The sequence below is a fragment of the Leptodactylus fuscus genome, chromosome 4, assembly GCF_031893055.1.
Source record: "Leptodactylus fuscus isolate aLepFus1 chromosome 4, aLepFus1.hap2, whole genome shotgun sequence".
NCBI lineage: Eukaryota > Metazoa > Chordata > Amphibia > Anura > Leptodactylidae > Leptodactylus > Leptodactylus fuscus.
This window is the reverse complement of record NC_134268.1, coordinates 135672694-135693942: the sequence shown is the minus strand read 5'-3', so window position 1 is coordinate 135693942 and position 21249 is coordinate 135672694. Positions and strand designations below refer to the sequence as shown.

The following is a 21249-nucleotide window of genomic DNA, read 5'->3' as shown; positions in this document are numbered from 1 at the left end:
CTGCTGTAAAAAAATTTTTTCCTGGTTTCTTGACATTTGTTGGGTGGGGTTTCATGCAACCTGCCATTTAGCTCCACCCCCAAATCAGTGTGTAGCTGCGGCCACTGCATAGCGTGATCCTATGGGGCGGGTGAAGGGCCTGTGATGTCAAAGGTCCTCAAACACTATATGCACAATACTGCCTGTCTCTGCCATAGTGAACACAATTGAATTAGCTAACCTGATAAATGGGAGAACAGAAGACGAGTTCAGAAAGCAAGCAGCTCCCCTCCTCTATCTGATAGCAGGGAGGTAGGTCACATGTGTGGTGTACACACAGGCTCGCTCCTGTGCCCTTAGCCCCTCCTCCCTCCCCCCTGAGAGCAGCAGATACATCACTTGACTTTTGAGCAGATAAGTCAGGGCTGTGTCAACAATGAATTGAATAAAGTAAGATAGTGGACAAACAAAGCAGTTTTGCTGAAGCAGTGTATTTAGGAAAAGTCTTACATTAACAAGCAGTATAGATAGGATCCTTGTGATGGGACAACCCCTTTAATTCATATGAAGTTTAAAAATTGATGGGTATATACAAAACACTTATGTTTGTCTCTAACTTTTTCACTTTTTGTCTATACCTATCGGTTTTTAAACTTCGTATGAATTAAAAGTTATATTTTATGAAGCTGGGACATGGCTCGAATCCTTCCCCTTACTTCAATATTTATTGGCGCATGGCTTCTCCACAGTCCCGAAGCTAGGATCGTGCACCCCAAACAGCTTCTACAGTCTTCAAACAGCTAAGAATGTATATACTTTTTCTATACATCTATTAAAACATTAACTTTTGGATGAATAAACACCATTCAATATTAGTTTAAAAGTTTTCCAATCCCAATCAAATGTCCAGCCTGAAATCTTACATAATCGCTTATCTTTTCATTTATTTACTCATGAACCATAATGCCACCTCCATGTACAGTATATGACAATGCAAGATTATATAGGAAACAAAGATAAAACCTAGCATTGCAGTACGCGTATATACATTATATGCTTTTCTGCCTGACTGTACATTTCTTAAAGCAAATAGTTCTAGCAATATGTAAATTAATACATTTTATTATAAATTAAGGCATACAAATGAAGGAAAGAAAAGGTCTTATTACACACAATAGAGGAATGTTTAAGAGCTAAAGTATTTATCGTGCTTGTTTAAACCGTGTTTGAAGAAGAAAAAAAAATTAAGACTATCTTAAGGCATGGAACTGAAAATGAAAGTCTTTATTGTATAACTATTGACTTAAAGATGAGGTCTCATTTCCTGTAATGTAATTACACTGCAAGTCAATGGAAAGTGCACATTGAGAAGCAGATCATTGTTTAAGAGTATGTTGTGCTCCATGTCAAATAGTAATGAGTTTTATGCCATGAAGATGCTCCTGTATTATAATGAAATTAATCAGCTTCACCATTAGAACGATCAACAATGTGATTGAAAGCAGATTAGTATAGACTCCAGCTATGGCTTGTGGAACAATCACTGCCGAAATGCCTTGAACAAATACAAATTCAGTCCATCTTCTCCTTTTGCACTAGTTTTGGAGCATCAACAAAGTCTTTGCCATTGTAAAGGATAATCGTGGCTGTTCCAATGCTAGCAATACCCCAGAAAAGAACATAGGCCAGGGTCTCAGTCCAAGTGTCACCTACAAAAAATACATATAACTTATCAATATAACATAACAATAGCAGCACACTACCTACCACACACACACGGTTTTTGAATTAGCCTGTTTTTATTGATATGCTAATTAGCCAACACGGAGCACCCGGAAGTTCAATGAGCACTGTGTGCTGTGTTTAAACTGGGTGCCGGTGATCTGTCTACAGATCAGCTGGGAGAAGATTAACGGCTATCTGTATTAAAATTGAATGGACCTTACTATATACTGTAATGTAGCTGTATTGCAGTATATTGTACCAGTAATCAGACCCGTTGAGTTAAGTCCTGGGGGGGGGGGTGTCATGAAATAAAAAGAAACTTTAAAAAGGTTTGAAATGTAAAATTTCAATTCACCTCCTTCCCCTAGATCCTATTTAAAAAAAAAAAAAATAGAAAAATAAATCTGATATAAACATATTAGGTTTCATTTCATCCAAATGTGCCCAAACTAAAAACCTTTTGAGAATATCTTTTTAAAAAAAAAAAATGGCCAAACTGCTGCTTTCGCTTTCTCAAAAAATGGATTAAAAAGTGATTAAAACATTTACAATCTGCAAAATTATGTAAATAAAATAAAAATGCCTTACACAGCTCCATACACAAATATATATAAAATAAGTTACAGGAGTCAGAATATGGCAATTCAAAGCAATCGTTTAACTTTTTTTTTTTTTTTTTTTTTTAAACTTGAATAAAACATGGCAAAAAGTTTGGTATTGAAATAATCATACATGCTATTTTGGCAGCATATGCATTTTTTTTTCCTAATTGAGCCCCATTCAGAATTTTTCCCTCCTACCTAGTACATGGTGCCATTATGAAGAACAATTTGCCTCGCAACACGTAACCTGGTCTGAGATAGAATCCACTCACTGCTTTCAATAGGTCCACCCTCTTCACACCAAAGAAACATGGCCTCCCTATGTGGTTGATCATGGAAGCAAATCTTGATATCCTTTCTTATGGCTTTTATGAGCTGATCAGTGGTATGTAAGGTTAGACAGACTAATCAAGTGATGTAAGAAACTAATACCACTAATGGGAGCCCTAGTGACTAGCTAAGAAGAACCTCCAGCTTGGTGCTTGACCTTACACATCCTCTTGCATCATCAAGTTGCCTACTCTACTACAACCCGATGTATATCTGCAATGCAGTTACACAGCATCTTCACAGACTCATCAACTCTCACTTTCTTTTCTTTCCTCTTAGACTGTGTTCTCACGGAGTAACACGCCACTCATTCTGACATGTAAACACATGTCAGAGTGAGCACAGTAAAACAGAATCCCATTGACTCCAATGGGTTCGGTCTTACGCGCGCTACCCATTGAACTCAATAGGAGGCTTGTTTTACCTATTGCTTTCAATGTGATACGTGCGTAAGACCGAACCCATTGGAGTCAATGGGATTCAGTTTTACTGCACTCACTCTGACACGTGTAAGTTTCAGAATGAGCGGTGCGTTACTCCGTGTGAACGCAGCCTTATATATTGTCCCCCATTCCATTGCTTGTTGAGCATTTAGTTACATTAGGATCTTTGTTTTCCTCTCTCTTATCTATTTTGTTTTTCCCCTTTCAACTGTATCATTACAATCGACAAGACAAATGTCACTTATTTCCGCATTACTTAGTATACTCTTGATAGGATATGTATTGATTGTGAATTGTTCTGCAAATGCCTCATTATCTTATACTTTTAATAGAACAAGATGCCTGATTTTAGTAACAAGCTGAAAGATAGTTGGACAACATACTAAGAGTTTAGAAGACTTACCGGCCATGAGTAGACAGATAATGCACATGGAAAATGCAACCACCATTATAATTGGCAACTGTAAAGATAAAGAGACAAGTTAGAAATGAAATCATTGGTTTAAACCAGAGGTCGGCAACCTTCGCATTGTAAAACTACAACTCCCAGCATGTATACTTGCTCTGCTGTCCTTGGAACTTCTATGGAAGTGAATGGAGCATGATGGGAGTTGTAGTTTCAAAGCAGTGGGAGTACTGAAGGTTGCTGACCCCTGATTTAAATGGTCATTGTAAACATTTTTTACAAAACTACACAAGTTAAAATGATGCTACAGGAATAAAGCGCAACTATGTAGCAATCCTATGGCGTTTTGTAAAAACTATAGTCTTAAGTGTGAATTTAGCGTACGCAACAGCAACTTTAACCCCTTAAGGACACAGCCTAAAAGTGCTTTAATGACCAGGCCTCATTCTGCTAAACTGACATGTCACTCTATGTGGTAATATCTTTGAGACGCTGTAACTGATTCTGAGATTGTTTTTTCATGCCACATTATACTATATGTCAGTGGTAATCACCCTTTCATTTATTTCAGATAAAAGGCTTGCAAGTCAAGCAGTCATTTTCCAAAGCACATTTGTCAAGGGACCAGTTCAGTTCTGAAGGGTTTTGAATGACCTCTCTAATAGAAACCCTCATAAATCACCTCATTCTAAAAACTGCCATCCTGAAAGAATTCAAAACAGCACTCACAAAGTGTCTAAAGCCCTTCAGCATTTCACAGCCATTAAAACAAAATGGAGGTCAAATTTAAAATGATCAATCTCTGTCACTAATATATTCATTTAGCCCTAGAATTTACACATTCACAAGGGGTTAAAGGAGAAAATGCAATCCATAATCTGTTATGCAATATCTCCTGTGCAGGAAATTATCCCACATGTGGATGTAAACTAATGTATGGCGACACAGTAAGGTACAGAATGAAGGAGCGCTTCTAGAGGGCAGACTTTGCTGGGATCCGTTTCAGGAACTATGTTGCATTGGACCCCTCCAATAGCCCCATTTTGGAAACTAGACCCCTCAAGGAATTTATCAAAGGATATAGTAAGCACTTTGACTTTACAGGTGTTTCACAGATATATATATTTTTTTTAACCATTGAGATAAAAAAATAAAATAATACTTTTTACAATAAAACATCACTTTAACCCCAAATTTAATGAAGACCATTTGTAAAGATGCTTCATTTTTTCATTCTGAATGCATTCACTATAAAACATCTCCTACAAGTTTTAGTAAATTATACCCACAACTTCCAGGTAATACCATTAGACAATTAGTGCATTGGATTAGAAAACTTACAGCTAAAAATTTCCAGTCTTTCTGGATTTGTAAAGGACTTGTGGAATAAACTTCTTCAACTGAATAATTTCCAAGAAATAAATCAATTGAATCCTGCAAGAGACACAAAATGACAATGTCAAATTTTATATTTTTAAATGTTACCATTACCACGTACTGGAGGGGATTAAATGGTCCTACAGTTTACAATTTTCAAGGGCAGAATAAAGTAAAATCTGTGATGCCAGTAGTTGCTATGAGTAACACTATTTATTTTAGATAGTTTCAGAAATCTGCTCTATAGTGTTATGGAAAAAAAAACAAAAAACAAACAAACAAACATGAAACAGCTGGCTATAAGAGGAGGGGCCTACTGCCAAAACCTACAGGCCATGCCTGTTCTGTCATGGCTGATGAACATCACACACAGATGTAGCAGGGTTAACCCTTACTTCTGCAATTGGTTTAAACTACTGCAGTGTGACAGACAACACAAACCATGGACAAGTATTTTTCAATGACTATTTATTGGTTATTGTCACCTTCTATCATACTGTAGCAGTTTACTCCATTGCAGAAGTTTGGGTTAACTCTGCCATATCAATATATCACAATGTAGCTTGCAAATCTTCCAAAGCTTGATGTAACATCCTACCTGTCTAAATCCATCAGAGAAGTTGTTCTTGTAATATCGTATGAGAGAGTTCCAGCCATCCATTATAAGACCCCACTGTGTCCGCTTGCCAGTTCTGAAAAACAAATGGATTTAGCTTGGTGGTGGAAACATGAATTTGTGATACAGAACAGCATTTTTATATAGCAACAATTCAACTTGCCTTGTAAAGTCTGTCTTCAGAGCTCCTGTTCCTGCATATTGCTTCGCACAAGCATTGGCATTATCAGCCCAAGCTGTGAACATATGGTAGTATATGAACAAAGCACTAGACCTTAACACATGCAATTTTTACATTCATGTCACATCTTTAGTGATAGCTCATTGTTTAAATAGTTTTAAAACAAAGTTTCAAATCGTCCCCTCTTCATAAATAAATCACATTAGTTAAGCTCCTTTGTCACAATAAAACTAACATTTTATTATACACACACACATATAATACTATAGATAATATATACATACACATAGTGCCTTTCAACAGCATGCCACTGTATATACACACATATAAATTTGGTATTGGAGTGACCGTACTGACTTCTAAAATAAAAAATGTGCTTTATTTATCGTACTGTGAACACTATAAATATGAAACCTGCAAGAAAATGGAGCTACTGCATTTTTTTCCCCAGTTCTGCCCAATTCTGAATTTTATACTTTGCACAAAATATTTAACAGTGGGATTATGAACTAAAATTTATCCCCCAAAATATAAGCCCTCATAAAAGTCTGTGAACGGTCAAAATAAAGATGATGGAATGTCAAAAGAACAAAAACGTAAAAACTAAAAATTTTAGTTACTATGGAGTTCCATTTCTTAACATTAGTAGGAACATTACCATTTTTATAAATCTTTTCAAACTGTACTTGCTCTTCAATTCGCTGCCCAATATGGAGCACTCCAAGTCTCTGAAACATGAAAGAAATAGTAAACTTTTACTTAAGTAGAATTCGACAAGACCCTAGGTGACCATGCACTTGAGACACCTTTTCCAACAGGTCTCATCAGGACTAGTTCGTAATATGTAGTGCAGGGGTAGGCAACCTTTGGCACTGCAGCTGTTATAAAACTACAACTCCCAGCATGCATACTCGCTCTACTGTTCTTGGAACTACTATGGAAAGGAATGGAGCAAGTTGGGAGTTGCAGTTTCACAGCAGCTGGAGACCTGAAGGTTGCTGACTCCTCATGTAGTGCAATAAAATTGGAAAGCTTATTCCAACCTCTAATGAGCGTCTCTTACAAGGGTTTCTGCACATGCATTTGAATCAGAGGGGTATTCTGGTCTAGCGCAGTGGTTCTCAAGACATGGCACGCCTACCACAAGGGGCACGCACCAGCAGCTCTTTAGAAGGAAAAACACTTTCTGTGCACTTCTTTAAAGTCTGCTGACTGGGCATAGTGGGGTGAATGTGTAAAAGCAATCAGTGAGCCGGGCTGGGAGTGGGGATTAAGTGCAGAGGTAGCTGGGTATTGAGGAGAGTGAGTAGTGTAAGCAAAGAGCAACCCTGAGAGTGTTTAAACAAACTGTCATTAAAGGGGTTGTCCAGGATAAAATGATAACCCCTAAACTAAACTACCTCCCCCACCTAACTTCTAATTTACATCAATTTAAAAAAACAAAAAATGTTTACCCATTTTCCTGGAGCGGGACACTGATAATCCGGTGACGTTCCGTTTTGGAAGTGGTGGGAATATAACAAACTTTTTAATAAATCTTATTTCATAAATGTGTTTCCTTCTCCATTTATCAAGCTGAATTACTTTTTACATATTAATCTTATTACTCATTACTAGAGATGAGCAAACGGCGTTCGATTGAATTAATATTCGATCGAATATCAGGCCATTCGAGGTGTTCGATTCCAATCAAACACCAGGTGGCAAACTCACTAAAAATTTGATTCCCCTCCCACCTTCCCTGGCGCGTTTTTTGCACCAATAACTGCGCAGGGTAGGTGGGACAGGAACTATGACAACGGAGGCAGTGAAAAAAAAAAATCAGAAAAAGGAATTGGCGGCCGGAAACAGATAACCTCCAATTTAGACGAATGGTAGATCTACTATTCGACTAATTTGGGACTGTGAACTATATGAATGTGAGACAGGGACATCTACAGGCAGGGTTAGCTAGGGATAACCTTTATTTAGGGGGGAATGTCACTCACCCAGCTCTTTGGGGCTCTATCTTGTCGGGATCCCTGTCAGCTTGTGATATGCGTGAGCTGACTTTTTCCCATAGGAATGCATTGGCCAGCGTTGATTGTGCGAATGCCCGTACACTGGCCAATCAATGCTGGTCAATGCATTTTTATAGCGAGATATAGCAGAGCCCGTGCGGAGAGCCCGTGCGGTTAGCCCGGCTACTCCAGACACCGGAGATTAAAGAGCTCTGCACTAAACTCAACCATCCCTCCAGCTACTCCTCCTGTAGTAACACGACTAGCTCAGCTTGGCTATTCCTTAGTGCTACTAACACGCTCAGCTCGGCTATTCCTTAGTGTAATAGCCCACCTGAGCATGTTAGTAGTACTAAGGAATAGCCCAGCTGAGCATGTTAGTACTCCCCGCCCACACTCTCCTAAGCCCTGCCCCCTCTCCCGACTAGTATTATAGAGAAGGCGGGGCTTCGAGTGTGGGCCGGGAGTCTCCCCGCTCACGTTCTCCTAAGAGCCAAGCTAAAATAAATTCTGCCTGGAAAACAACCCCTTTAAAAGTGTTTGTTCTTCTCGCACATCAAGACTGATCTTTCACCACTATGCAGGTGAAATCCATAGCCATATCCAGGTCACACATAGAACTGTATGGTGAGAAGAGGGGGATGATAAGGCTATTAAAGAGGACCTTTCACCATTTTGCCCACAGGCAGTTCTACACTCACCGGCCACTTTATTAGGTACACCTGTCCAACTGCTCGTTAACACTTAATTTCTAATCAGCCAATCACATGGCGGCAACTCAGTGCATTTAGGCATGTAGACATTGTCAAGACAATCTCCTGCAGTTCAAACCGAGCATCAGTATGGGGAAGAAAGGTGATTTGAGTGCCTTTGAACGTGGCATGGTTGCTGGTGCCAGAAGGGCTGGTCTGAGTATTTCAGAAACTGCTGATCTACTGGGATTTTCACGCACAACCATCTCTAGGGTTTACAGAGAATGGTCCGAAAAAGAAAAAACATCCAGTGAGCGGCAGTTCTGTGGGCGGAAATGCGTTGTTGATGCCAGAGGTCAGAGGAGAATGGCCAGACTGGTTCGAGCTGATAGAAAGGCAACAGTGACTCAAATAGCCACCCGTTACAACCAAGGTAGCCAGAAGAGCATCTCTGAACGCACAGTACGTCGAACTTTGAGGCAGATGGGCTACAGCAGCAGAAGACCACACCGGGTGCCACTCCTTTCAGCTAAGAACAGGAAACTGAGGGTACAATTTGCACAAGCTCATCGAAATTGGACAATTGAAGATTGGAAAAACGTTGCCTGGTCTGATGAGTCTCGATTTCTGCTGCGACAATCGGATGGTAGGGTCAGAATTTGGCGTCAACAACATGAAAGCATGGATCCATCCTGCCTTGTATCAACTGTTCAGGCTGGTGGTGGTGGTGTCATGGTGTGGGGAATATTTTCTTGGCACTCTTTGGGCCCCTTGGTACCAATTGAGCATCGTTGCAACGCCAAAGCCTACCTGAGTATTGTTGCTGACCATGTCCATCCCTTTATGACCACAATGTACCCAACATCTGATGGCTACTTTCAGCAGGATAATGCGCCATGTCATAAAGCTGGAATCATCTCAGACTGGTTTCTTGAACATGACAATGAGTTCACTGTACTCCAATGGCCTCCACAGTCACCAGATCTCAATCCAATAGAGCATCTTTGGGATGTGGTGGAACGGGAGATTCGCATCATGGATGTGCAGCCGACAAATCTGCGGCAACTGTGTGATGCCATCATGTCAATATGGACCAAAATCTCTGAGGAATGCTTCCAGCACCTTGTTGAATCTATGCCATGAAGAATTGAGGCAGTTCTGAAGGCAAAAGGGGGTCCAACCCATTACAAATCAAATCAAATAAAAAAAAGCTTTATTGGCACGTCCGAATAGATATTTGGCATAGCCAAAGCTAGTAAAGTTGGGGGGGGGGGGGGAGTTGGACTCGGGTGGGTGAGTGGTGGGGGTGGGGTGGGTGGTTTGGGGTATAACAGTCCATGGAGTCTCATCTTCCTCTTCGTTGGTGACCGTTATATGGGGAGGTGGGGTGGGGCGGTTGGTTTGGGGCATAACAGTCCGTGGAGTCTCATCTTCCTCTTCGTTGGTGACTGCTATATGGGGAGGTGGGGTGGGGCGGGTGTATTGGGATAAATATAACAGTCCATGGAGTCTCATCTTCCTCTTATTTGGTGACAGCTGGACACGTATTGGGCAGCGATCTCCACAGTGGCCTCTTCTTCTCCCAGTAGGATGTAGAGTTTCCTTTTCTCATCTGCAGATATGAAGTCTGGGATGTGGGCAGAGAGTCTTTGGTAGTAGACGGCCCTCACAGCTGAGTATTTGGTGCAGTGTAGCAGGAAGTGGGTCTCGTCTTCTAGGGCCCCCTGGTCACAGTGCTGGCACAGTCTGTTCTCCCGTGGCTTGTACGTCTGCCTGTATCGCCCCGTCTCTATCTCTAGGTTGTGGGCGCTCAGTCTGTACCGGCTCAGGGTCTGTCTGTGTTTGGGGTGGCGTATTCTCTCCAGGTAGGTGGCCATGGTGTAGTCCCTTTGTAGGGATTGGTACACGGTGAGTTTCTTGGAGTTATTTATTTCGTTTCTCCATTCTTCAATGTACTGCTCTCTGTTTGCCTCTGTGGTCGCCTTTATTTCGGCCTTGGTTATCGTCTGTTGGTGTTTTTGGTTTGGTGGTTGGCTGTTGTTTGGTTTGGGAGTGTCTGGTTTGCTCAGGTGGCTTAGCCATGCTTGGTGGTGGTAGGAGTCGGGCTTGCTCCCCTGGATGTGTGCCTGGAAAGCTAGCGCCCTCTTCTGTATGGTGAGCCATAGGGGGAGTCTGCCTAGCTCTGCCCTGCAGGCCATGTTGGTGGTGTTGCGATGGACATGGAGCAGGTATTTGCAGAACTCCAGGTGGAAGTTCTCTGTTGGGCTGGAATCCCACTTTGACTGGTCTGGGTAGGTGGCTGGGCCCCAAACCTCACTGCCATAGAGAAGGATCGGGGAGATGACAGCGTCAAATATCTTCATCCAGACCCTCACCGGTGGTTTGAGGTGGTACAGTTGTCTTCTGATGGCATAGAAGGTTCTGCAGGCTTTTGCTTTCAGGGTTTCTATTGCTGCTTTGAAGCTTCCTGATTGGCTGAGCTCCAGCCCCAGGTAGGTGTAGCTGTTGGTTTTCTCCAGTGTGGAGCCGTTCAGTGTGAATTGTGGGGTGGTGGAGGCTTTATTGTGGCCCTTCTTCTGAAATACCATGACTTTGGTCTTCTTCTGGTTGATGGGTAGGGCCCATGTGGTGCTGAATTTTTCCAGCACTGACAGGCTTTCTTGGAGGTCTTTCTCGGTGGGGGCCAGGAGTAGGAGGTCGTCGTTACTAGCATGGTGTACCTAATAAAGTGGCCGGTGAATGTATATACTGCCGGAAAGCTGACAGTGCGCTGATCGTCTTTCCCGATCTGGGCCCGGTGTGAAGAGCTTACAGTCCGGTACCATAGCTCTTCTATGGTCAGAAGGGCGTTTCTGACTGTTAGTCAGAGACGTCCTTCTTCACAGCACAGCCAATCCTCCCGGCTCTCACAGCATAGCGCGATTAGCTGTGCTGTGAAGAAGGACATCTCTGGCTAACAGTCAGAAACGCCCTTCTGACCATAGAAGAACTACGGTACCGGGACCGTAAGCTCTTCACACCAGGCCCAGATCGGGAAAGCCGACAGTATGCTGAACTCAGCGCACTGTCAGCTTTCCGGCAGTATATAGAACTGCCTATGGGCAAAATGGTGAAAGGTCCTCATTAAATGATTTACTGCTTTATTCTGTTCACTTTTAGCCTGTCATCTTTAGCATATTAGTATTAAAAGAGCAACCTGACTAACAGAATTGCAGAGTGAAGGAGCAGCAGCAGTTATCTGTGTTTTCCAGCAGCCTCCTTCAGCTCCTCCATAGATTAATATATAAAAAGTAATTCAGCTTGATAAATGGAGAAGGAAACACATTTATGAAATACGATTTATTACAAAGTTTGTTATATTCAAATGTACCATATATTTATGAAGGTGTTTTTGTTTTTTTAATAATAATTGGAGGTGTGCTTTAACATTCAAGAGTAATAACTTTTTTTGGGGGGTACTGGTTGTGAATTTCTAGTCAGTATGGGTATTTGACTTGGATAAGTTGAGAAGCAGTCTAACACAGATTTGGATATGATACAGTAATCAGTTTGACATGAGGGAAGTGAATTAGTTTGTTCCTGCAGCTGGTTCTTTGGACATAGAGTCAATTCCCTTTATCCAGAGTGGCAGATCAGGATTGCAAGCATATACCTAGCTCTGACACACGGTGGTCTATTGGGGTATGTGTAATGTCTGGGTTTAGGCGGGTCATATGTGATATATAATAGTATACATCTATATATTCACACAGAAGCATAGAGTACAGCTCCCAAGCGGTTTGAGTATTTTATCTGTGAGGTCCACAAATCTAGAGCTCAAAATATTCTACCACTTTATACAGCTGCCGGCATCATGTAGTAGTCCAATAATCTTATAAATCTAGGGCTCTATTCATTGGTTTAAAGCATATCAACAAAAAATGTATTTTATTTATTTTCAGCCATTTTTTTTCTGCAACAAAACTACTGTATGTGAATACACGCTAAAGGAAATGTTACGAATATAACTAACAAATAACATTGTTCTACCTGTAACTGAGCCTGAAGAGAGCGATGTGCCAGTAGACTCTGAACAACATTTGTGCGATCCAAGCAATCCATACAGTTACTTCGGAATATTCCATCTTGGGTCATTAACACTTTCCCTTCAGAGTCCACCAAGAAATATCTAGTTAGGAAAAAAAACAAAAACAGAATGTTAAGAATAAAGCGAACAGATGAAACCTCTGGCTCATTTGCTTTAACCCACTTATGGACAAAGCCCAAAAGTACCTTAAAGCCCAGCCCTCAATTTTCAAAACCGACATATATCACTTCATATGGCAATAACTTTGAGACATTAAGTCTTACACATGTGATTTTGAGACACATTGTACTTGTGGATGGAAGGTAACACTCCCTCTCATGAATATAAATGAGTAAGAAATACACATCTGGGTCTCTTTAGGAAGACCAGGGTGGGTGGTCCTGGCAGGTGGTCATTCATAAAGGACGTCATGACCAGTCCAAGTCCATGAACCAGTTGACAAGCATGAACCAAGCTGTAACTACAAGATATCCAGATGAAGAAATCTAACTTCTCTGAAGTTGTAAGCTATTGAGACATTGACTGATAATTCTGTAATTTTGGACATTTTTCCTGTTCCTGTGTTTTCCTTCAAGACCTTAACCACTCCCGGACCGCCCATAGACTATATACGTCCGGGAAGTGGTTGCCTTGTTCTGATAGGACGTACCTGTACGTCCAGTCAGAACACAGCAGCTGCACGGAGATCGTGCAGCTGCTTTCAATAGGAGCCGGCTGTAACTTCAGCCGGAGTTCCCAGAGAGAAGACAGGGCAGATTTATTACCTCCCCTGCCTTCTCGATCGCTGTGTATACAGCGCTCAATGAGCAGTGTATACACAGCTATGGAAGCTGCCATAAATCAGCTGCCCTCTGACCCGGCGGACATGTGATCCGCTGGGAGCAGAGTCTTACAAGAGCTGCTGGGTCCTACAGGACCCAGATCAGCTCAGTAAGCTGTGTATACAGCGTGCAGGAGGCTGTATTTCTCCTGCAACTGGGGTTAAATGTACCAACCCAGGGGGCCACACGGTGGCTCAGTGGTTAGCACTGCAGCCTTGCAGCGCTGGAGTCCTGGTGTTCAAATCCCACCAAGGGCACAAAACCATCTGCAAGGAGTTTGTATGTTCTCCCCGTGTTTGCATGGATTTCCATCCCATATTCCAAAAAAGACATACTGATAGGGAAAGATGTACATTGTGAGCTCTGTGTGGGGCTCACAATCTACATTTAAAAAAAAAAAAAAAAAAATGTACCAACCCCAGTTATAGGAGAAATCAGCCTCCAGTACAAAAAAATAAGTGATCAGATGTCCCCCAAAGGTATCTTATCACCTTATGGGGACACAATCTGTAAAAAAAATAAATAAAAATAAATAAAAATATAATAAAGTTTAAAAAATGTAAATAAAATAATAAAAAAATAATAATAATATTAGCCCCACCCCCGACGACACCATACAAAATAAAAATTACCGTAATGGAGAGGAAAAACTATATTATAAAGTTTTTCAGTGACACTTTGTTATTAAATTAAAAAAATAAATAAATTGAAAACCAGACATAATTTCCCTCCTATTATGTTTATATTTTCCTGGATATAAAAAAAATTAAAACACATTCGAAAATAAAGATAACAAAAATAAAGCCCTATGTGTCCCCGAAAAAAGACGCAAAAATTAGTTGACTGAGACATACGGGAAAAATGTTACAGACCTCAAAACTGCACATATAAAATAAACCTAAAATGTGTCTGGTCCTGGACCACAAATTGGCCCGGTACTGAAGTGGTTAATTAAACTCTACATGTTTTCATAACAAGCTGGCTCCTCCTATCGTGATAAGGCCTCTCAACACGCGGTCACAAGTTTCACCGTAATACAGAATATTTAACAGAACCACACAAAGTGATCCCATTTTAGAAACTACAGCCCTCATGAAATTTCTCAGGGAATATTATCATTTTGAGCCCAAGCATGTTATCTAAAAATTAACATACAACGTGAAATCTAGAAATCTCAGTGCCCAATATGTGTTGCCCACTTTGTGTCATCAAAGACCTGCACTCCTAATACTATTAAGAGGGCTATCCCTGGTACAAAAAAGTTGTATTTGTGGTGTAAACTGCTGCTTGGGCACACAGCAGGGCTCAGAAAGGAAGGAGTTCTGTGCTTTTTAGGTTTTGGAGTTCAGATTTAGAGGGACTTTTAGGACACCCTGTTGTTTTTGCAGAGCCCTGGAGGTCCAGTAAATTGAAATTGCCAAGAAGTGACCCCATTTTTTTTTACTGGCAATCAACCAGGTTTGTGAGGCTCCTAGCAGCGTGGGGGTTACTGTCCAGAAAATAGAGGGGTGCCAATGGGGCATTATTACTGTATAACCCTTTGGATGCATTGGTCAAACATCACAGCATAGCTCTACGTTACAGCTAACACCCGCTCCTGATGCCGCCCGCTCACATAGTGAGCAGAGTAGCAGGCACCCAGGATTTAATGATACGTCATGTGTCACTAAGAGGTTAAAGGTTAAGAGTCCATATTTTTGTAAGCATGTGTTACCAGGAATTGAATTTCTTAATTATGAACAGCAGATAAATTTTAGAGGATACAAGTCGAGAGAACGACAAGTGACAGAAAACCAGTAACCAATAAATAAATCCTATATATGTGACAAATTTACTATAAGACCAAAATCACATTTGGTCTCTTTTTCTTAGAGCACTGTAGGTTGTCCTATTAGTCACCGTTTTGTTACATGTGGGTCTACCTTGTAATAGTAGCCCAATATCTACTAATACTATCTCACCCAAACTCATCTTGAATTTCAGCCACTTGATCCACCAAAATCTGTAACCGGTCCCAGCGCATTCGGCTGCATTCTTTGTGGAAGTCAAAAGCAAAATACCTATAAAATAAAGTTGAAGGATGACATTAGAATTACATTTTTTTCTGAGTTTGCACGAAGCTCCTTCTGCATTCAATCACATATTGCCAGTACAGTAAAGGAAAATAACTATGATATGTAAGACTTCCTGGCCATTCAAACTTTTATGTGTAATTTTAAAATTTGGCAAGGTCTTGTTTTTTTGGCTATGTATGGATAAATATATGATTTTGGTACTAGTTTAGAGTGGTAGAATTTGTGTGCTGTGTAACAGAGTCCAAGTAAGCGCTTGTTGTTATTCATGAACATAGAAGGTGTAGTTTTCATGGAGAATGGATCCTTATGCATGGAAACCAAACTGCCTGATGCATTAAAGTCTCCACTTTCTTGGCTGTTCTTTAGTTGCACTCCTGTTTCAGTAAGAAGATACTTGAAACCCTTGTAATTTCTCAAATGACTGTACATTTTCTGTCTAGATGTGCAAACAGATTCTGCCTACACCCAAATAAGAAAAGCACTGCTCTGTATCTTCTGCAGCTCAGTTAAAGGTTTCCATCTTTGCACTGTAAAGAACTCTCAGGCCATCTTCACACGGCGGAATCTGCTGCTGAGCAAATAATAAAGAGGAGTCTGAAGAAGATGCCCTTCTCACATTCCTCTTCATTTTCCACAGTGTGAATGTAGCTCTATAAAAAAGATGCCAGCAATTGAGATGACCACAACATCTAGGTGAAGGCAACTGCACAGCCATTTATATTGGGGGGTCATGGAAATACTGATTTTTCCGACAGGTGAGGCTCCAAGAGGATTGAACTCCAACTTTGAGACATTTATATCCTGTCATAATGGTTTAAAGGGAGTCTACCACTTCTCTCTAGAATATTGGATTTCAACCACCTTGTTACAGAGCATATTACAGTGATAAACAATAGACTTGAAGAACAACTTTGAAGTTGTATGCAAATTAGGTAGCTGGTGCACTAGGGGCGGGTTTTCACCTCTTAAAAATGAATTTGTGTTGAGGTGAAATCCTAGTCTAGTCCATGTTCACTGACACTACACTCAGTTTCTAGTTGGTACTAAATACAGTCTTACATGATGATTTTCTAAGCTCATCTGACAAGGAAGAATGATCTAACCGTAACAGAAAGACATTAAGACTGAAATTGTAGGATTACCTAACCATTCCATTTCCAAGACCGTTTACCATCTGTGAAAATGTCTGTTCAAGTGGTTTTTCTGATCCTTTTTGGTTCACCTTAATAAAAAAATAAAAAAAGTAAATAGACATGTTTCATGGTATGTTAGTGCCTGAAGTGTCCTATTGCCCTGAAGATCTAAAACACTAAATTCCGATCAGGTCAGTACAGGTTTTCTGAGAAAGCAATCATCTGCCACATTCATACCTAGTAAATATGTATGCTGGAGAAAAGGCTTTGTAATCCTCAGTAAATGTTTAATGTATAGATTTTGCAGCAGGTGTGACATGCAAAAGTTGAAATCGGAGGCAAAAATTCGCTAGAAATGTACAGCATAAGTTATAGTGCATGCATTTAAACCAATCTGCAATTTTTTAAAATTCCATTCACATGTATTTTGCACAGTATTATGTTAAAGAGTATAGCCAGAAATATAGCCATTTTTACTTTTTTGTCAAAATGTTTTTTAACCCGTCGCAGCCATTTCTCATTTTAATTGATTTACTCCCTAACTTTCAAAAAACAATTAAAAAAAAAAGTTTGTTACCACATTGTGACACCTAGAACTAATTTTTTTTTTTTTTATATTTTTTAAAATTTTAAATATATTTAAATATTTAAAATAAAAATTAACTATTAAAGTTTACAAAATGTACAGAATAGTAAAGGGCATGTATAATCACAATCAATTGCTTCCACTTGCAGAAGAAGTTTTCAGATGTTGTCTCTCTGCAGCTTTCAGCTTCTATTTTATCAACATATGTTTTACTTTGTTTGTGAGATTATTCCTCATCTGGGTGTCTGTTGATACCCTGAAATCCTTTCAGGCTTCTTGTGAGGTTATAACGTTGGGACAGTGCATGAAGGCATCAAAGTGCCATCCATGACTTCACATCACAAGAGACCTGAAGATGAAGTGAGGTGCCAGCAGGGCACAGAGAAGATGAGGAGAGATTGGACAAGGTGAGCATCAATGTTTGTTATTTTCTCTCACATCCCTTGAGCCTCCACTTATTATACTCTGAGGTCTGAGAAACGGGGGTGGGGGTTTGCGGTTTCGGCAATATGTATTATATTGTGGATCATCATACCAAGTGGAGACACCATGGAGCATTTTATACTGTGTGTGGTAGCACATGGGAACATTATATATAACATGTGATGGTAGAGGACAGGAAACTAAAATACATCGAGGAGGAGTGGGCCACACAAGTTTTGCTAGTATGGGACCCCAAAATGTCTGATGGCATAATAGAATAAAAGGAAGAATACAGCTGATTAAGTGACAGAATACAGGGAGAAACACATTATTCAAATAAGATTCAAAATTCTTGTCCAAAAATGGTTCCCACCTTCAGAAAGTCTGGGAAACACTACCTATGGTTGGAGGATAAATATAACCCCTGTAAAAACACTGCCTTTGTGCATATCCGTTTTACATGTATACTAGATGGGGTTAAATAATTATATTGCAGAATACAGGATGAAAGTCTGAAAACATATTTTAACGGAAAAGTGAACAATTGCAGAACAGTGATAGTTCATTTTTTAACACTGGTTTATTCTAAAAACATACCAAGTTAACTATAACTTGCTTGCCATAGCTAATGATCTGAGAGTCAAAATGTCGCTGGAATCCATCCATCTATGGGGGAAGAGAAAAAAAATTAAAACAAAACCACTACTAAATAAACACTGACAAATCAGAACATTTGAACATTAGAACTGGCAGAGTTTGATAGTTTAGAATAAATATCAGCTATTCATGATTTATAATGCTGGAAAATGTCAACTGCAGAAGATCTCCCAGCACTCAGTCTATACTTCAAACACTATTTTAACAAGAGAACATAACTTTATGAAAAAAAATGAATAATCGTTTCTGAAGGACCAAAACATTAAGCAAAAATTGTGAATGTAGATTAATTAACACAAGCAAATGAGGTTATTTTCAGATTTGTGTTTGAGTCTCTGCCAGGCCAGTCTTAGCCAGGTTCCAATGTTGCTCCCTGCCCACTAAGACTATTGGACCAAAGTAGTCTTGGATGGCATGGAGCAGCATCAGGCTAGTAAACATTGCCCCCTTGCACTCCTGGGCATGACTGACATCTCCCTCACAATCCCCTCACTCCCTGACATTACATGGGAGATGACACATTAATCACAACCAGGAGACGGGCTTTGCAAGGTAATAGTGTGACTAAGCTGAAGCAGCTCCTTATCATATTCTGTGTGAGCCAAAAAAAAAAAAAGCTAATAAATAATAGAAAGGGGTGGGGGGGTTTATCTACAATTTTAATGGGGGGGGGGCATTTACACAACCAAAGATAGCCAAGTTGGGAAGTTTTTTTTTTTTTTTTTTTTTTTGGGGGGGGGAGGGGGGTAGGAGATCTTTCAATTGTTCACCTCAGACAGCAGAGACTAGGTTCACCCCATCCCTACCACCGTGTTCACTGATACTTCCCTGTTACTCAGATTGTATTACACAGCTTCCACTCTGTCCCCTCCTGATTATGGCATCTACCCTTAGTCAAGGATCTTTCCCCCCCACCCCCCTCCTTAGCTCTGCTCCCTTAGGGTACAAGTACTGGCCTTCTTGCAATCCCTGCACATTTATGTCTGGTTAGCATCTGGCCATGTGCCTAAGAAATGTAGGTTCCCAGTGGGATAGTTCCTGCAAGGGTGTTCTGCAGCTGCTTTCTCACTGATTCTATGTCTATAGACCCTGGCTTGTTTCTAACTTCATCACTGATCCTGAAGCCATTCTAAGGTTTCCCCTGTATATAGTCTCAACCTATGTCTGACCTTCAAGCCTGAGCTAGATGTGCTGAACACTGAGGAGGCTTCTTAAACAGCACCTTAAAAAGTGGACCAAAGTTATGTTGCATTGTATGTTGCAGACAACAGTCTGCTCATACTATGATACAATGGTGCTTTCAGACATAATACTTAAGATATGACACCTAAGGAATGCAGAGGGTCGTCTACTTACATGGTTTACAGCATTGTTGATCTGAGGCTTTGGTTTGTATTTCAAGTTTGGTCTCTGTGACCAGAAAAATGGAATTGATCCACGAGTCTACAAATGAAAACAAAATTATTATTATTTTTTTTTCAGTTGGGAAGTAGGTACATAAGATGAAATCTGTTAACATTTAGGTACCGACAGATCAAGTACCACACATCAATTTTTCATGCTGGTTAGGGTGGGTTCACACCTATGCCTGGTCTCCACTTTAGGCAATCCAGCGGGTTTCCGTCTTCTGCCCAAGAAACTGGACGGGACAGAAACCTGGCAGTCAGTTTTCAAACCCATTCACTTGAATGGGTTTGCAAAGTGTCCACCCGTGAGCACCTTGTGCCTCTCCGCAGGGGAACCGTTTTGTTTTTTTTAACCGGACACAAAGTTGGAATGGGTTTGAAAACTATCCGCCGGGTTTCCGTCTCCTGTCCAGTTTCTCTCAGCAGAAGATGGAAACCCAAATGCGGAGACCAGGAGCAGGTGTGCTGTACTTGGTTATATACCGTATATACTTGAGTATAAGCCGACTTTTTCAGCACATTTTTCATGCTGAAAAAGCTCTCCTCAGCTTATACATGAGTTGGCGTCCATTGAGCACAGAAAACTTGAAGAACCTGGAAGGGGGAGGCCCTTTAGTGCTACTGCTCTGTGATTGGCTTGTCATGAGGTCACGTGACTGTGATGTCATCAAAGGTCCTGTACTCTGCCTAGTAATGTCAGACATTTGGGGTTATTAATTTAGTTTCAGTAACTCCATGTGACTCACATTTATAACAGTTAACCCCATCATGTCCCTCACATTAACCCCTGTGTGCCCCATATAAGGGTTATTAATATGTGAGACACACATGAGGGGACTAATGAAGGACCTTAATTATGAAGATACCTAATTATTACCTCCATATGTCCCACATATCAGTAACTCTTATGTGAGGCACACATGCTATTACTATGATCCCCATGGAGTTACTAAGCTGCAATGCACATGACCAGACTTTTTTCTGCAATGGCAGATTCCCCCTCGGCTTATACTCGAGTCAATAAGTTTTCCCAGTTTTTTGTGGTAAAATTAGGGGTCTAGGCTTATATTCAGGTCGGCTTATACTCGAGTATATACGGTAATTAAAACAAAAAAAAAAACGTTCACATGGGAAATACATAGAACTCGGCTCAGACAGTTTCTAGCTGGAGTCATAAATGCTCACTTTAAATATTAAATAATAATGATGATGATGATAATACTGATAATAATAATAAATAAAATGAATGAGGTGCATAAAAAAAAAAAAAAAAAACACCGTGGAAGTTAGCACCTTTTTGTAGCATTTTTTGCAAAAAGCACTGCTAGCAATTTTTTTCTGCCATTCATTTCAATGGGTGTTGCAAATCAGAATATGCCTGAAGATAGGTCCTGCTTCTTATTTCCTCTAGCTGAAAAATCAACTCCTGAAATGAATGGGAGAATTGGGAGGCATTTTTGTGGCAGAAAATCAGTTTTTATGGCACTAAATTCAACAGGGCCAATCACAGAACAGCCACTGACCAGTAATGACTTCAACAGCAGCATCAGCTCTTATGTATTTGCTCCATTTGAATTCAAATGTCCAAAGCGGGATGTTGGCAGCCCTGCTATGTTTTGTTTTTTTAACCACTGCCACTAATTTTATTTCCTATCCCTGTACTGTGATATCATAGTATCGCAGCACAGACATAGATCATAACAGGACCAC

The 21249-nt window shown here is 40.4% G+C and overlaps 1 protein-coding gene across 1 annotated transcript in view; it reads right to left on the bottom strand.

The window, feature by feature from the left end:
* Positions 1 to 1043: 1043 nt before the first annotated feature.
* The window catches only part of SACM1L (SAC1 like phosphatidylinositide phosphatase), a 38971-nt gene continuing 18765 nt past the window's right edge, over positions 1044 to 21249 (bottom strand). The window contains exons 10-20 of the mRNA XM_075271135.1: positions 19490 to 19576; positions 18074 to 18142; positions 16477 to 16556; positions 15221 to 15319; positions 12381 to 12519; positions 6318 to 6387; positions 5642 to 5714; positions 5461 to 5554; positions 4827 to 4919; positions 3483 to 3540; positions 1044 to 1688 (exon numbers count right to left, since the gene is read on the bottom strand). Of these exons, the coding sequence (XP_075127236.1) occupies positions 1552 to 1688; positions 3483 to 3540; positions 4827 to 4919; positions 5461 to 5554; positions 5642 to 5714; positions 6318 to 6387; positions 12381 to 12519; positions 15221 to 15319; positions 16477 to 16556; positions 18074 to 18142; positions 19490 to 19576 (999 nt within the window). The 3' untranslated portion in view covers positions 1044 to 1551. The remainder of the gene's footprint in view (positions 1689 to 3482; positions 3541 to 4826; positions 4920 to 5460; positions 5555 to 5641; positions 5715 to 6317; positions 6388 to 12380; positions 12520 to 15220; positions 15320 to 16476; positions 16557 to 18073; positions 18143 to 19489; positions 19577 to 21249) is intronic.